Source organism: Loxodonta africana, chromosome 2 (genome assembly GCF_030014295.1).
Source record: "Loxodonta africana isolate mLoxAfr1 chromosome 2, mLoxAfr1.hap2, whole genome shotgun sequence".
NCBI lineage: Eukaryota > Metazoa > Chordata > Mammalia > Proboscidea > Elephantidae > Loxodonta > Loxodonta africana.
In genome coordinates, this window is record NC_087343.1 from 229,391,224 (window position 1) to 229,408,907 (window position 17,684).

Below are 17,684 nucleotides of genomic sequence, written 5' to 3' on the forward strand. Positions count from 1 at the left end.
AATCAGGTGGAACACTACTATTTTTGCATGTTTTGATTTCTAAATATATTTTTTCCCCTATTACACAAACAGATTTTCTCTGTAAGCCACTTGGGGAATACAGTCAGAGAAGGAAGAAATTCCCCCTCAAGGTCCTGCCCCCTAAAATAATGCCTTCAACTTAACCTAAGGCCAGAGGAATGGGCACTCCACTCGCACGGCCTTTCAGAGGTCCCCTACAGTGCTGTGCCCCACCCCATGCTCCACTGCACCCCCTCCCAGTGTGGCAGACACTCTGTCCAGGTTGCTTCCTTTGGCCCCTCTCCCTTCTCCTTCTTTGTAGATCTTCCAGCTTCTCTGCAGTCTGCCCACCAGCTCCTGCAGTTCCTCCCTCCCCCAACCAAGAGTCTCAGGCCACTCTCCTAAGCCTCCCCTCCCACTGTCACTTGCCATCTGTCCTGAGGGGAGTAGGAAGGAGCCAGGTCAGGATGTGTCCATCTAGACATGTCTGTTCTGTTGAAGGTGTGAATGCTTGGGTCCACCACTCAGGCCTTCAGACTTATGAGGCTCTGGAAGGTTCATGTCCAGCCCTTCACGATCACCTGCCTGCAGCCCCACCACGTTTGGGTTATGCCCCAGCACACAGCAGCCTAGGCCTCCCTGGTCAGGGCCACTGCGGGCTATCTAGGAGCCATGGAAGCTGGACCCCTGACCTCTGTACCCTCTGGAGCTTGGCCCACTGCAGTGATTCTAGTGGAGGTCTTCTTGTGTGGAATTCGTGGCGCATGGCCACGCTCCCTCACTGTAACACTGGCGTCAGTCACAGATGAAGTGCTGAAGCCAACAGAAGATGAGAACCTTAGAGAATGTCTTCCTCTGCACTCTGAGATGTGGAGGTCCAAGTAGAAGCCAGCAGCACGTGTTATTCACATCAGGATGCAAGCAGGCCCCGCATGACGGCCCTGGGCTCAGGACAACTTTGTCATCCTGCAGGCTTTTGGTGAGGCAGGGGCCAGGTTGAACTGAAACAGCCTGCCTGCAGTGTCCCTCAGGGTCCAGCTGGCCTGGCCCAGCTGAGAGGTGGGGTTGTGCCTGAATAGCTTCTGCAGGCTCCCAGCCATGACCAGGCCATGTCCTGCCGGGACAGAGCCTTGTGGACACTTAGACGTTGACCTGGCACAGTGCCTCCCTGTCCCTTTCTCGACCTGGTACAGTGCATCCAGCACCCTGCTTGGCCATCCACAGATGGGATGGTCCAGTGTAGCAGTCAGAATCACAAAGGCCTGGGTTTGAGTCCCAGCTCCACCCCTGAAACCTGGGGCAGCAGTTCATCTTTCTGAACTTCAATTTCTTCCTCTGTAAAATGGGAACGGCCTGACTTCAGGGACTTTGGTTGGGGTGGGGACCAGTGCTGGTACAGGGCAGTCTTTGCTGTATGCTGGCTGCTACTATGAATGCCCCTTCCCTCCCTCTGTCTCTCTGCTCTGCCTCTTTGCGTGTGTGAAATGGGTGCTGAGGTTCTAAAATCGTTTATGTAGTTTAACCTATGGATCATTTCCTTTATGATTTTTACCTTTACTGTAAAGCTTAGAAAGGTGTCCTTACTTCAAGGTTATATAAAAATTCAATACTTTCTTCTAACACTTATAAGTCCTCTTGATTTTGTATTTAAATATTAAACCTTAGTCCAAAGGACTAATGGATCACAAGTACCACTGCCTCCACCAGACTGAGTCCAGCACAACTGCTCTGACAGGGACCACAATAAAGGGTCCCAGACAGGGCTGGAGAAAAATGTAGAACAAAATTCTAATTCACACAAGCACATACACACAAAAGACCAGCCTTACTGGTCTGACAGAGACTGGAGAAACCCTGAGGGTATGGCTCCTGGACACCCTTTAGCTCAGTAATGAAGTCACTCTTGAGGTTCACCAGGCTCATAAAACAAAATGAGACTAAGTAGACACACCCACTCAGGGGCAAGGACGAGAAGGCAGGAGGGGACAGGAAAGCTGGTAATGGGGAACCTAAGGTCAAGAAGGGGAGAGTGTTGACTTGTGGTGGGGGTGGCAACCAATGTCGCAAAACAATATGTATATTGTTTAATGAGAAGCTAGTTTGCTCTGCGAACCAACTGAAGTACAGTAAAAAATAATTAAAAAACAAAAACAATAAGAATACAGATAATCCAGAAATAATTTAAGGAACAGAGGAAAACTTCAAAATACCTGTGATTAAAATTCTTAAATAGATGGATGAGATATACATGAAACAGGAACAGGAAGCTGCTAAAAAGGAACCTTTAAAGAAGAACAGCTTTTGGATTACTAAATGTATTAGAACACACCTGGAATATTGTGTCCAGTTCTAGGAAGATCCCCCATTCTAAGAGGGACATTGAGGAAGTAGAGGGCATCCCAAGGAAGTCAGGACCCAAATTTATTTGTGCCTGCAGCACACGTGCACTGGTAAACATTCATCCTATGCCTTTGTCAGGCAGCCAGACAATCACATTTCTCTGAATGAGCAAGAGGAGAAATGAGTGAGAGGAGGCTGAGCCATCAGGAGCTCATAGTTTGGGGTAGGATGAAGATAGATAATAGTCTTGGTCATCCAGTGCTGCTATAACAGAAATATCACAAGTGGATGGTTTTAACAAAGAGAAGCTTATTCTCTCACAGTCCAGTAGGCTAGAAGTCCGAATTCAGGGCGTCAGCTCCAGGGGAAGGCTTTCTCTCTCTGTCGGCTCTGGAGGAAGGTCCTTGTGATGCATCAGTTTTCCCTTGGTCTGGGAGCGTCTCCATACAGGAACCTTAGGTCCAAAGGATGTACTCTGCTTCTGGCACTGCTTTCTTTGTGGTATGGGGTTCTTGATTCTCTCTTTTATATCTCAGAAGAGATTGGCTTAAGACATTACCTAATCTTGTAGACTCAATATAACTGTTGCTAATCGATCTTATTAGATCAGAGTGATAGGATTTACAATACATAGGGAAACCACATAAAATGGAGGACAATCATATAAAATGGTGAAAAATCACACAATACTGAGAATCACGGCCCAGCTAAGTTGACACGTATTTTTAATAGACACGATTCAATCCATGACAATAATAAAAAATAAAGAAGAAGACATTTCTGAGCTGTAGGGATAAAGCTACCTACAACTTTTATAGGGAATCTGAAGGCTCTGGGTAGAAACGTGGTCATAGGTTTTCAGAAGCTCTTTAGGGAAAGCGGTCTCATTTGGTTCCTGTGGCATCCCTGTTACCATTGCATTTCGCACTTAGCAGGTGCAGATGACACACGGCAGAGCTGCTGCCTCTGGAAGGCAGCAAGCCAGGTCGAAGTGTTGCTCAGAAGGCAATGCCTGCAGGCACAGGGATCAGGCACCGGTTAGGAGCTAGGCTCCAGAACCAGATCTTCTGGGTGTCAACCCTGTTCTGTCACAAGCTGGCTAGGTGCCCTTGGGTAAGGTCTATGTAATGGAAAAAAAAAATTGAATTAAATTTAAAAAGCATCTTTAGGGAAGACAGAGAGGGTCATTTCATAATATGGCCAATTTGCCAAGGAGTTACGTATGTGTGCACCTGGTAAACCGTGTCAAAACATACGAAGCAAAAGTTGAAAAAGAAAAAATTAAATCAGTCTGTGTGAGTGCCTGTGGGTGCATTTGTTTGGTGTAAAATTATTTCAACACACAGCCAATCGTCTTACCTTCTCTTATTGAATAATATGTATTTCCCTGTTGCCTTGAAATCCCACTGTTATCAAAAGCACAATTTATGTGTATATCTGTATCATCTATATTTATTTTATCTGTCTTCATCATCATCTATCTATTCATCATTATTCTGTCTCTCTATCATCAGAACTGGGGTTTATTTATAGACATTCTGTTTTTCATTGATCTGGGACAATCTGGCCCTGTTTGCATTCACTACAAAACTAGCTCTTTTGCTAGAATCCATTCTACTTGGATCACTGAGAGACATCCCTGTTTTTCTCATTGGCTCTGTTACTTTCTGATTTGTTGGTAACTCTCAAGTTGAGGTGCAAACCTGGAGAGTGCTCCTTTCCCTCCCCACACTCTCCATTCTGGGTCTTTCATTTCTTTATCCATTTGGTATTCACACAGAGGTGGATTAACCGGTAAGCAAGGTACCCCCAGGCTTACTAGTGCTTACTTACTAATCTGTAGTGCACAATTTCACCTGGTTTGTGTGTGTGTGTGTGTGTGAAACTCATGTGCAATTGTGCACTACAGACTAGTTAAGTAAAAAAAAATAAAAAATTTTTTCTTTTTTAGTTAAGTAAACACAATTAAGTCTGTGCATACCTTGCTTACTGGTTAATCTTACTAAGACTAGTGCCGAAATGACAACTCTGGCTGCAGGATACAGATGCGAAGGGCCAGTGTGGGTGCCATGAAGACCAGCTGTGGGCAAAGCCAGAAACGGTTGGTCATCTGGTCTTCCTGCATCTGGAGCTCAGCATGGGCTCAGGATGATCTGGAGAAGGGAAACCTGTGCTGAATCCTGGGCTACTGGAACTGCCCTCCCCTACCGCCTCTGTGGCCTTGGGGGCATTGGTGTCTCATTTGATGTCTCCTGGAGTTCGAGAGGTGCAGTTGCTGACGGAGGAGGTCCCTGCAATGTTCTGAGCTTCTGTATGTGACCACTGGGTCTCCAGTTAAAGCCTCTCCCTGCCAGGCCAGCTGTTTCCCTCCTTCACGGTATGCCCTGGAGGTAGACAATTAAACCATTTTTTACAGGGAGTCTTCTTAGTGATCTCCCATCAAGTCATCTGGAGGAGTTTGACCTTTGTAGTAACTGCACCAGTAGATTGGCTGCCCTGTGGAGGTCAGTGGGCTGGGGACAAGTCTCGGTCTCCTTAGGAGCCACTTTTCTTCTGTGGCTTGAGCTGGTCATGATGGGGTTTGGGTGAGAGACTAAATAGCTCAGGAGCCCCGTGGCCAGTGCTGGTGCAGCTTGCATGTGGTCTGGCTGATGGTACCAGAACCACAGCCAGAGCTGGGGCCAGGGGGGTTGGGTGGGGAGGGACACTAGCCCAGCCAGAAGAGGGGGATCCTGACCCTGGTCAGCAGGAAGAGCACCCACTCTCATGCTGTGGCACACCCCCTCCCCCTTGAGGAACTCACTCCCCGCTCTGCTCAGCTTCCCTGACTGAACCATGAGAGCATGCAGCTGGGTGACCCCAAAGCTTCTCTCCAGCCCAGTGTCCTGGGAGTCTACAACCTGGGTCAGCTGGTGCTGGCAACAGTGAACTAACACCCATGTGGATTACAGCATGACACATGGCAGATTTGAAAACAGGAGGGCAAAGCTGGAGGACAGAAACATACCTGGTATTTCCCAAATTATCTCCCACCCCTTAGGGCCAGGGATATATACACGTGTAGAAAGAGAAAATACCTGTAACTTAGAAATACAAGTACCCACTAAGGGGAGGACAGTGGGGAAGGGGCACTGCCCTCAGCGAGAAGTCTCTGGGGGGTGAGGAGGGGCCCCTTGGTGATAGGAGGTGAGCAAGACTTCTTTTGTAGGGTCACCCCTTTGTTCCTCCCCAGACCCAATACACTGTGCATTCCAGAGGTGATTTAAACATTTCTTTTTAGCAAGATCACATCAGAACCCCAAAGAAATGTAGAATTAGGGGAACTGGAACTTAAGATGTGAACTGCCTGATTCCCTTGTCCTATAAGAGAGGATGAGGGGACGCAGTGTCCTTGGTACACCCCAAAGGGACCCCTATGGCTGCCCCATTTCCCTCCTCACTTGGTCTCTCCATTTCTCCCCCACCCTCTCCCCAGAACAACCAGAATGCTCCTTAGAAGCAAGGATGGCGAGCCTGCGTCTTACATACTTTGGACATGTTGTCAAGAAGGATCAGTCCCTGGAGAAAGGCATCATGCTTGGTAGAGGGTCAGGGAAAGACAGGAAGACCTTCAATGAGATGGAATGACACAGTGGCTGCAACAATGGGCTCAAGCCCACAATAAAAATTGTGAGCACGGCCCAGGACCAGGCAGTGTTTCATTCTGTTGTTTCATTCTGTCATTATGAGTTGGAACTGACTCAATAGCACATAACAACAACAACTCTCCCTGTAGACACCTTTAAGCCCCTCATGGCCATGTGCCAAGCCCCCTTCCCCTCCCAGGAGAACCGGATCCCCTACCCCCTAGTGAGGGAAAGGCCTGCCCTCTGATGTTGTACTGGTGTGACCTGGAGTGCCATATGCACCCTTTCTACACCGTGACTCCTTGCCTGGCTGCTGGCAGAACAGCCCCCCACCCCACTGGACCGCCTCCTGGGCCTGTTGTAATTTCCACCGGAGAAGAACTTGCATTCCCATCCTCCAATCATTTCTTTCTGACTTCCAAATTTACAGTGTGACGCAAGATGGCAAAGGAAGAGGTGTCTGGTCCATCATCATCTGTTTGGATGGTAATCCTGCAGACGTGGCAGGCGTGTCGTGGGCACCGCTTTCCCAGCACCGGCTCTATAAACACGTGCAAGGAAAACTGGCAGGTCTGTTTCCTTGCAGAGGTCCAGTGAGCCGAGGCACAGTGGGCGGCTCGGCCTGAGCTCACCTCAGGGTGCCATTGCTGGGCTTACATGGCTGCTGTCGCATTAAGAGACTGGTTATCATCTTCCCCTTAAGTATTTGACTAATTTTACAAATATACCTAACTGGGTGTGGTTTTTTTATCAGAAGGTTTGTTTTTTACTGATTCCATTCTTTTAACAGAAATACAGCTATTCGTATTTTTCAATTCTTTTTGCCTCAGCTTTGTAAAATTGTATTTTCTGAGGAATTTGTCCATTTCTTCTAAGTTGTCAAATTTATTGTTATAAAGTTGTTCATAAAATCCCCTTACTATCCTGTATAATGTCTGTATGATCTGTAGTAATTTCACTTTTTTGATAGCTGTTCTCATTATCTCTCTCTGTTTCTCTCATCAGTTTTGCTGAGATTTATCAATTTTATTCACCTTTTCAAAGAACATTTGACGGCTTGGTTTTCTCTATTTCGTTAATTTTCTTCTTCAACGATTTCTGCTTGAAATTGTTTAATTTGTTCTCTTTTTTCTAAGTTCTTGAGGTAGAAACTTTGATTTTAAACTTTTCTCTCTTTTTAAATAGATGCAGTGTAAGTTTCTCCCTATGCACTTTTCATCCCACTAAATTTGATAGGTTGTATCTTTATTATTGTTCTGTTCAATATCTCTCCTAGTTTTCTTTGTGGTTTGTTCTTTGATTAATGTGTTATTTAGCAGGTTTTTTGTTTTTGTTTTTAATTTCCAAATAAATGGGGGATTTTCTAGATAACTTTTTATTATTGAGTTGTAGTTTAATTTATTGTCATTAGAGGAAATACCCTGCATGATTTTAATTCTCTTAAATGTTGTAAGGCTTATTTTATGTCCAGCATATATATGTATTTTGGAGCCCTGGTGGCGCAGTGGTTAAGAGCTTGGCTGCTCACCAAAAGGTTGGCAGTTTGAATCCACCAGCCACTCCTGGGAAACCCTATGGGGCAGTTCTACTCTGTCCAAAGGGTTGCTATGAGTCGGAATCAACTCGATGGGAATGGGTTTGGTTTGGTTTTGGTTTACATATTTTAGTGAAAGTCTCATGTGTGGTTGAAAAGAACATTTATCCTGCTTTGCTGACTGTAAGGGTCTATTAACGCCAATAAGGCCAAGTTGGTTAATGTTCTGTTCAGATCTTCCACATCCTTACTGACTTACCTAGTTGTCACATCTATTACTGAGAGATAAATGCTGAAATCTCTAAACTTGACTGGCATTTGCTAATTACCTGTTTTCACCCTGTGTAATTCTTATGTCATGTGGCCTCCCTGGGCTAGAGAAGGCTGCCCTGTCCTCTGAGGACATTCTGAGGCTACAACTCAGGTGCATAGGTGCAAAGAGATTAAAATAGGTAGAGACAGACAGGTAGACAGGTAGACATTGTTGTTGTTAGGTGCCATCGAGTCAGTTCCAACTCATAGTGACCCTACGCACAACAGAACGAAACACTGCCCAGTCCTGCACCATCCTTACAATCATTGTTATGCTTGAGCTCATTGTTGCAGCCACTGTGTCAATCCACCTCACTGAAGGTCTTCCTCTTTTCTGCTGACCCTGTACTTTGCCAACTGTGATGTCCTTCTCTAGGGACTGATTCCTCCTGACAACATGTCCGAAGTATGTAAGATGCAGTCTCGCCATCCTTGCTTCTAAGGAGCATTCTGGTTGTACTTCTTCTAAGACAGATTTGTACGTTCTTTTGGCAGTCCGTGGTATATTCAGTATTCTTCACCAGCACCACAATTCAAAGGCGTCAATTCTTCTTCAGTCTTCCTTATTCATTGTCCAACTTTCACACGCATATGATGCGATTGAAAATACCATGGCTGGGGTCAGGCGCACCTTAGTCTTCAAAGTGACATCTTTGCTTTTCAACACTTTAAAGAGGTCCTTTGCAACAGATACGTAGATATAAATACAGCATTGGATCAGAGTGATTTAGCATTAGACAAAATATCAAAACATGAAGTCAACCAGGGTTCCCAAGGAGTGGTCACCTCATGCAATCTCTGCCTGAGATTCTTAGGGAAGATTGTATGTTCCTGCTGGTAGGATAAGTGAGACTCCCCTGGAGGATGTCTGTTATCACAGGTCATCCTGATTCTCTATAATCTGCTTTTATTTTTGCTATTAAAGGCTGTATTTTGCAGTGGAAGCATACATTGGTACACCCTGGGGCTAGTGTTGGTTGGAGACGTGAACTTCACCCCAGGGGTAGCAGCTCAGGTTGGGATGGGGAGGAAGAACTGGAGATCAGGGTGACACTGGGGCAAGTCCTCTGGCCTATGACTCATTTTCCTCCATTGTAAGTGAGGACTTGGAAAATTCCTATCCATTTCAAGCGGTTGTTGTGGGACTCGACTGACACGTGGGGTGAGTGGGCTTTGTGAGTGACAGATTAGGGGCACAAATGAGAAGAATTTCAGTCCATGGAGGTCCTGGACAGGAACCTGCTACAGCCTCTCCAACATGCATCAACTCTCTAGCAATGGTACCTCTCTGCTTATAATACCAAAAGTCTCTACAGGCTCTCCTTTGAGTTGCGACACAAAAAGTCTCCTTCAACTACCCTACTTGGCTTGAGCTTGGCACCTTAGAGGAGAAGAAGTTCAATAAAGCCCTCAGCTACCCCAAGACCATGATCATACTCTAATAAGCCCACTCAGCCTACTTTCCCTTCTCGTTCCCTGTCCCCACCTCCCTTTCCCCACCTGACCAGCCCTGGGATATCAAGAATTTGGCTTCCCCTCCATTTGGCCCTGGCTTTTTTTTTGGGAAGCAGTGTGTCCCTGAATCCTCGGGGTGACCCTTCAGTCCCACTCACCGATTACCATCAGCACTGCCATAGCACCGGCACTGTTCCTGAATTATAATATTGCAAACACGTTCCAGGTGTGCAATTTATCATTCATAGCACTTGCGACTTTAAAAGGAAAATCATCAAATTATTTAAAAATCATACTCAGTAAGAAGGAAGAACACAATTCAATAATCTGATCGAATAAGTCAGGCTGGTCTTCATATACAAATTTGTTTCCTCTCCTCCTACTTGGCACAGATCACAAATACAAAGGAAGCAGAAAACCTGCACTTCTCAAAGAAGGTGAGTTAGATCTGTAACTATAAACACACTGAATCATGAATTACACCAGGAAGAGGTGATGGTATTGACCATGAAACTCCTATATATTTTTTGAATACAGAAATAATCGTTTGCCAAGGGCATGGATTGTATTGGGTTACGAAGTTATGATTGCCAAAGTATTATTTAAACCAAATATAGCCTTCAGCATACTGTACACCCCAATTATTGGGGAGACTGATTTTGTTCCTGGAACAATGTAACTTCATCAAGGTGTTGACTTTGTGCTTTCCCTGACTGGAGAATCCTGTAAATTCTAGGGCAAGAGCAGAGGGCAGGCTAGTGAGCCCTCTTTTTGAAAAGAACTTGGGGCTGTGCTTTTTTTTTTTTTTTAAACAAGAGTTTATATGCTGGTGCCTATTTTTGGTCATCTTCTGTATTTGGGTACAGACTGGGACGTGGTGTGATATGTGGGCTAAGACTTTCTGAGGCTGGCTTTCTAACCTGGGGTGTGGCCTCCCACCTCTGGACTTCCACCTCCCTGCCATCCATGGCCCTCCAAGGCCAGCTGCCACAGAACTGGTTTTCTGAGGCCTACTGATCTACAAGTGGTCAACATGAAGATCTCACCCATCTCCCACCACCTTTACCACCTTTGAAAACATGCAGATGAACAGGACCAGGCTGCTCCGGAAAGCTGGGGCAGGGCCAGGGCCAGGGTCTTCTGCCTCACAAAACAGACGCTCTACTCTATTGCCTTTGGGAAACAGCCCCAAGGAGACATCAGTGAGTCAACAAACGTAAAAACTGAGGCACTTCATGGAGGGCTGAGGGCCCATCAGCCCTTCACACCTTTGCGGATGCAGTTCAGTCAGGTTCTCAAGACTTTCTTTGCTGCTGATTTCTGGCCTGGGTTTGGAGGGGGTTGGTGAGGGCCCTGAGCATAGGCTTGATGGTAATTTGGGGCAGCAGAAGGGACCTTGAGCCACAAGAGAAGGAGACAGACGACAGTGAGTGGGGAGGGAAAGCCCAGTTTAACTGGAGGGAAGTTTCTCCCTAGAACCATCCTGCGTGTGGAGACAAGCCAAGCCTTTCCTCCTCTGCCTTCCTACTCCATGGTTTCCTGTCCCCAAGGCCCAGTCCAGCCACACTGTGTTAAGTAGGTTTTTGTAAGCTGGCCCCTATAAAACATGTCCTAGGGCAAGTTGTGAGCAGCTTGTATTCAAACGGATGTGATGACCACCACTCACCTGTTACTTGGGGACCACTGCGCCTTTCATTGGGACCCCCTAACATGCTCCCTGTATTTATGCCTTTGTACATGCCCCCACTTTGATTCTGAGCCTGGCCATGTGACTGGGCTTGGCCAATGGTATGTCAGCAAACCTACCACAGCAGAGGCTTGGAAGTACCTGTTATCTTCTTGGAATACGTCACAGCTGAAAAACCCAGGATTTCCTGCCAGAGACCGCATGGAGAAGAACTGAGAAGCCCTGGCTGATGTCCAGGGAACCTGATTTCCACAGAACTGCCCCAGATGAGCCGCCAGACCACTGAAACTATGTGTGTGATGCCCACCGAGCCCAGCCCATGTTGCAGAATATGTAAATAAGTGTTATGTCAGTCTGTTAACTTTTAGGGTGATTGTTACTCAGCAATACAACCAATATATGTCATGTGAGTAGTGTGCTCTCATTGCTTTATTAGAGTCCACAAGGGTAACCAAACAACACGGAAACAAGACGTGCACATTATTACATACATGTAATGGATCTTTAGTTCACACAGAAGTTTTTGAGCAGCTTTATAAAGCCTGTTGATCAAGTTCAGGAATGCCTTAGGAAAACGACTCTTCACATCATGATGGGCCTTAGAGCGTCCAAGCATGTGTGCTGTTTTGTGATTAGTCAGACTGTTCTCTTTGGACAAGAGTGGGGCAGAGAAAAAAGTAAAAAGCAAAGTAGACCACTGCCTTTCAGGGCACCATGCTGCCATGTACAGACTACCGAGGTTAGGGAACCTACCTTCACCCCATGATGGGAGGCAGTGTTGTCAGTTTGAGAGAAGGCTAAAGCATTTGTTTAGTACTGGTGAACATCTTTTGTGCTTATTTGTTTGTCAGGGCTTCAGGGCCTTCCTTAATCTCTTAGCATTTTGGAGCCAAGGCTCCTAGACGGCACACTTCCCATAAGCAGAGCAATGTCATTATCAACGACAACACATAGATCCACGATTTTGTCAGAAAATGAACACCGATAACTGCCCTCTACCCCTCCCCTGCCCAGCACATGTAGATAAACCCACGTCTGGAGAAGTACTAACGAAACTAGACGTCATCAGAAAGGCCCCCAGCCGGGCTCTGCACGGGCAAGTCTCTTGGCCCCTCTGTGCTTCAGCTCCATGTTTTCATCTGCTCATTCATTCACTCATTCATTCACACACACAACAAATATTCATGAAGTACCTACTGTGTGCCAGGCATTCTGCCTTCTTCTGAGGCTGCAGTGTTGAGCAGGACACATGGGGTCCCAGCCTTCAGGGTCCTACCCTGTGGCCTCATGCAAATTGATGGAGTTATATTTGGTGATGGCTAAGGTCCATTTTAGCTCCTGAACAATGAATCCTGCGGTTCTATGTCAAAGCAGTAAGTAGAAGTGGTACTGTAAAGTCCTATTGTTCTGAATCCTTTATGGAAGGAGAAGGCAGGGGCCCAGTGTGAGCCTCACCAGCCTCTCTTCTTTGCTCTGCAGTGAGATGAAAGCCTCACTCACCCTGTGTCTCAAGGGTATGCTGTTGCTGGATTTTCCACCTCACTGGCATCCTCATACCTTCCTCACAGACTGGATGCCTTTTCTCCTGCACATGGACTCTCTGCAGAGAACCCACTTATCCTAAAGCCAAGATCCTGGGTGAAGGCTAAGTCCCTTTCAGGGGTCCAGGCCACAGGACACATTCTCTCCCCACCCGCTGTCGTCAACCTCTGAGGTGTCCTGGTGATGTAAGAACCTCGCGATCAGTGGCCTCTGGCCTTGAACTTTCTGGGATGGTTCTGGTTGCAAACAGTAGGCCTCGTGGCTCCACATTTGTCTGATGCTGAGTCTCAAGGGTGAGCTTGGAAAATGTGGTCACCAAACAACACGTCTCTGGGACCCCTTCCAGGTGAACATCGGGATATGTCTGGGTGGTTGCCTGCTCACTACATCCCTTTTTTATTCATGTTGTCGTGGTTCCGGAAGTTATTTTTAAGCAAAGAAGAGATTTATGTATGTTTCTCTTTGAGTGTAAAGTGCGCTGAATTACATGACGCTGAAAAGCGTATCTCTGGGATTCAGAGACTAGGCTTTCAGGTATGTACGTTTATACACACAGAAAAAAGTTAACGATTCACCCAGCAATGTGAAAGTTTACGACACTTCAATTCCAGGAAAAATGTTAGTAATGAAGGACCCAAGTCACCTCCGCAGATACGGAGTGAAAAGCATTGCACTAAGTCAGAATTTGGAGGAAAACATGCTTCCTTTTGGGCCTGGAATTCTAAGCCCATGATGCTGTGGGCTTCATTTTGGTGACACTGCTGTTTGGGAAAGCTAACAGCAACCACAGCTGTTTGGAAACTGGGAAACGTTAAGTTAGAATCAAATTGCTGAAAGAAGGGTAAAGGGTTAATTCAAGGACTCTCACTTTGATCCTTGTTTATAAAGATGTAAATTTGTGGCTTTGGCTTGAAGTCTATTTAGGTTGGTTTCGGATATGTCTAAAAAGTTTGGTTTTCTGATTTTCTAACCTATAACCCATTAACTACTGCTGTCAGGTCGACTCTGACTCGTAACAACCTTATAAGGCAGAGCAGAAGCACCCCATAGGGTTTCAGAGACTGTAAATCTTTACGGAAGCAGACTGTTGCATCTTTCTCCGGAACAGCGGCTGGTGGGTTCGAACTGCTGACCTTTTGGTTAGGAGCCAAGCGCTTAACCACCACACCACCAGGGCTCATTTTCTCACCTATAAACTCAAAACCTGTTGCTGTTGAGTTGACTCCAACTCATAGTGACCCTATAGGACAGAGCAGAAATGCCTCATAGGGTTTCCAAGGAGCAGCTGGTGGATTCAAACTGCTGACCTTTTGGTTAGCAGCTGAGCTCTTTAACACTGCACCACCAGATGGAAAACGCTGGAAAGGGTGTGAGCTCAGGGCTCCTGTAGAGGCAGGCTGGATGCTCAAGTGAGAACTGGCAGGGCGACAATGAGAAAGGGGCAGAAACCCAGCAACACAATGGGAGAGAGGTGCTCAGAATGCAGGTGCTGGGGCCACTTAGGGTTCAGAGAAACAGCCCTGCTTTCCTACTCAGCCTGAGGGCATCCCTGTCACCTCAGGCTCTGGTATATCACCTGGAAAATGTTTCCGTGTGTTCTGTCCTCTCCATCCAAAGGCTGCCTTTGAGAGAGTTAACGACCATCTGAGGGACTCCCCTTTTCAAGGGGATCAAGTGAGAAGTACTCACACCTGCATGTGGCCGTCAGCTGTGGCCCAGTAAGAACTGACACAGGGAGGGCTGGCAACAGAGCAGAAATGGGTGCTGATTTCAGACCAAGACGACTTCAAGCTCTGGGTGTCCAAAAAAAAAATTTTTTTTTCTTTTTTTTTTTTCAAGGCTGGATTAAATGGCTGAGATCAGCCCCAGATGGTCCAGGATGGTCCAGGAGACCCATGGTGGGAGCAGGCGGGGGTTGGGGTCAGCAGGTTATAACCAAGATCCTCAGGGATAGGAGGGGAATGCCATTCCCGCCGTTGTCACTGGCCTCACTTGGCCAACAACATCGGTGAGCTGGTACATTTACCAGATCCTTCCACATACCCTCCCTGGACCTGCACAGCACCTGCACTGAAGCCCGGCTGGTACCAGATGATCACCCACATCCTACGCTGGCAAGCTGGCTGGCCTTGTGGAGTCTGGGTCCACATCCGGATTTGCCAGTGGCTCTGCACTTAACTAGCACTGTGGAGCCCCTCCCGCCACCCCTAGCCCCGCTGGTCCCCAGCTCCCCACAACCCTGCTTACCAACAATTACCTAGAGCCAGATGTCACAGCCTTGTAAAGAGGCAGGTGGCCAGGCAAGGTCGGGAGGGCAGGGAGGCAGAGTCAGGTTGGATGGCACCTGTGGTCTGCCCAGCGCACCTGGGGCGGGGCCCCAGAGTCTGTCCTGGCATTGCCTTGGGGGCTCTGCTGAGCCATGGTTGTGGCCTGTGCCTGGGGAGCTGCAGTTGAAGTCAAGAGAGGGGAAGGGGCTCAGCCATGGGGCCTGGGGAGCAGCATTTCTCAGGTGGCCAGCCAGGTGCCAGCCACCTGGCCCCCCTCCTCTTGCCCTCCTGCAAGGCTCCTGGGTCTGTTGCCCCACAGGCACCCACTGGTGCTGGTTGGCGGCTGAGCTCAGGTCTACACCGTAAGAGCTCTGTGTAGTCCAGGGTCCGTGCAGAAGCTCCTGGGAAGGACAGGCAGGGCTCCCTGAAAGCTGGCACACCCTCAGAGAACGGGGTGGATACTCTTGACCCCCAGGTGTTTCCTCTGGTGTCCCTGCTGCTCCCCGCACCCATAGGGGCTGGCCCCTGCCCAAGTTGGGAGGAACGTCTCCAGCTGGCTGTGGACATGGAAGCCAGGGGTCAACCACCCTCTGGTGGCTGAAGAGGTCAGGCCGGGCCTGTCCTGCTCCCTGCCCTGACCCCACTTCCATGGGGACCATAACTGGCTGGCCCTGGATGGGGGTATCCCAAATGCCGCCTGAGAGATGGGAGCCACAGGAAATGGCACGGAGGGTGGGGTCTGAGGTCATCAGGGGCTCCTGACACTGACCACTGTGTGTGGGTGTCCCAGGCACAGATTCCTCGCAAAAATCCAAAACACCAGAGGCTGGGTGAGCCAGGTGCCCAAAGACATTTTCTCCTAAAGACAGTGTAGCTGCATAGCTCAGCTCAAACATCTGGGCAGGCCGTCTGGGGCTGGAAGCCTCAGGCGGTGGGCTGGCAACACTTCTGTGGTCAGATATTGTTTGTTTCTGGCTCATACCAAAGGTCAAAGGTGCTAACTGACTGTGCCCAGGCTGCTGCTGTGGAGGGTTTTGAGGTGGGCTCTGGCATGTGGGGCCAGGGGTGGTCTGGCCAGAGACAAGAAAATGCTGGAGATAGGCCTGAGAGGGGCTGGGCTCAGTGCCCAGCTTCCGAGGCGGAGTCATCTCCATGGCTAGATGGCCCGAGCTCAGAGAAGACCGAGGCCTCAGGATTGGTGGGGGAGTTGTGCTGGCCGTCAAGGACAAGCTCACATGCAAGCCCTCAGGAAAAAGTGCCCCCTCCTCCCTCTGGGGCTCTCCTCCCTGGCTGCGTGGCAGCAGGTGGCAGTTTTGAGGCCCTGCAGGGTCTGATTCAGCCCCAAGAAGGTTCTCTTCCCATGGATGCTTCTCAAGGTCGGCGACCCCCAGGTGCCGAAGGGTGAAACAGAGGTCTGGTGGTTCTCCCGTGTCCTTCTCCAGCAGGGTCTCGATGAGGGCTAGGAGGGAGCGGCCTTCCTCCCCCTCTTCCTCCTCCTCGTCCTCACATCTATCATCAGGCCCCCACCTATCCAAGGATGAGCCTTGGGGGGTGGGGGCAATGCAGGACAAGCACATGGATTCATCTTGCTGTCTCGTGGCTCTGAGGAGCGATCCTGGGTGCACTGGGCCCTCCTGGTCAGTGGGATGGCCCTTCCTTGACCTGGACCTCTTCCTGGCAGGGAGAGTGGTCAGGAGGCCTGGGAGGCTCTTCTCATACAGGATGGCTTCCCCGGTGGTGAAGGTGAACGGCAGCTCCAGGGCCCGCTTTCGCAGGTGCTCCTCCCCCTCCGCATTCCTGTGGTTAAGCAGAATCACAAGACTTACCTTTGGTTACATGGCATTTCTGGGAAAGATGACACCAGTGAGACGGGGGCCTCCTGGCCAGCAGACGGTAGTGGCCAGGTACCTGAACAGGTGAGCAAGAGGCAGGACATCATGTCTTCTGGCTTTTTCAACAAGATGAAAGGGAACAAGCCATGAAATTTAACCAGCTTCTCTCTTGCATTTTTTTTTTTTTTTTGAGTGTAAAATACTTGGTCAATCTATCTCAGATTATGGAATAGTTTCAGAGAAATTTGCTTATTTGTGTGACGGTATTCAAAAAATCCATGTATAACTTCTCCAAACTTCAAGTTTACTTTGAAAAGAATAAGTCATTCCACAATATAAGGTGATACATACAAGTGTTTTTTCACTGGGGAAAATAATGTTTTCCTTCCTTTCTACCCTCCCGCCCTTCCAATGGATTGCTGGGACCATCTGCCATCAGGCTGCCCTGACAGTCACGGGACACTAAACCCATGATTTAAAACTCGTTGCTGTCCAGTAGGTTCCAACTCATAATGACCCTAAAGACATAGTAGAACTGCCCCATAAAGTTTCTAGGGAGCGCCTGGTGGATTTGAACTGCCAACCTTCTGGTTTGTAGCTCTTAACCATTGTGCTACCCGTGATCTAGGAGATAATATTGGAGCCGTTATTCCTTGTCCTAGAACGTGGCCCAGCTGGAGCTGGGCTCATAAGGATTCACAAGGTGGTATCAACTGGGCCCTGGGTATAAAGACAATAGCTAGGACAATCTTGGAAAACATCTTTTTAGGGACCTTTCACATAAACTAATGAAACAACACAAATAACTCACATACTTTCTGCTCTTATCTTTTTTTATTAGCCCTTAGTGAATAGTAAGATTTGTTGGACCAGCAAAGACCCTCCTGACTGTCGTTACAGAAACCTGTATCGATGATTGTTAAGAAAGAATTCAAAACGTAGGATGACAGTTTCTAGCCAATCTGCGACAAGGTGATGCTCCTGATGGTTTTGCGCATTTGTAATATAATATATACTGATGAGTCTGTAATGTTCCTCGGACTCGGGCAGACACGGCTGCCACAGCAGGCTTGTCTGTGTTCCCACTTT

The 17,684-nt window shown here is 48.0% G+C and overlaps 1 protein-coding gene across 1 annotated transcript in view; it reads right to left on the minus strand.

Annotated features, from left to right (window-relative positions):
- Positions 1-15,205: 15,205 nt before the first annotated feature.
- Positions 15,206-17,684, minus strand: part of LOC104847035 (aryl hydrocarbon receptor-like) — a 64,840-nt gene continuing 62,361 nt past the window's right edge. Inside the window, exons 12-13 of the mRNA XM_023540364.2 lie at positions 15,403-16,560; positions 15,206-15,320 (exon numbers count right to left, since the gene is read on the minus strand). Coding sequence (XP_023396132.2) covers positions 15,206-15,320; positions 15,403-16,560 — 1,273 coding nt within the window. The remainder of the gene's footprint in view (positions 15,321-15,402; positions 16,561-17,684) is intronic.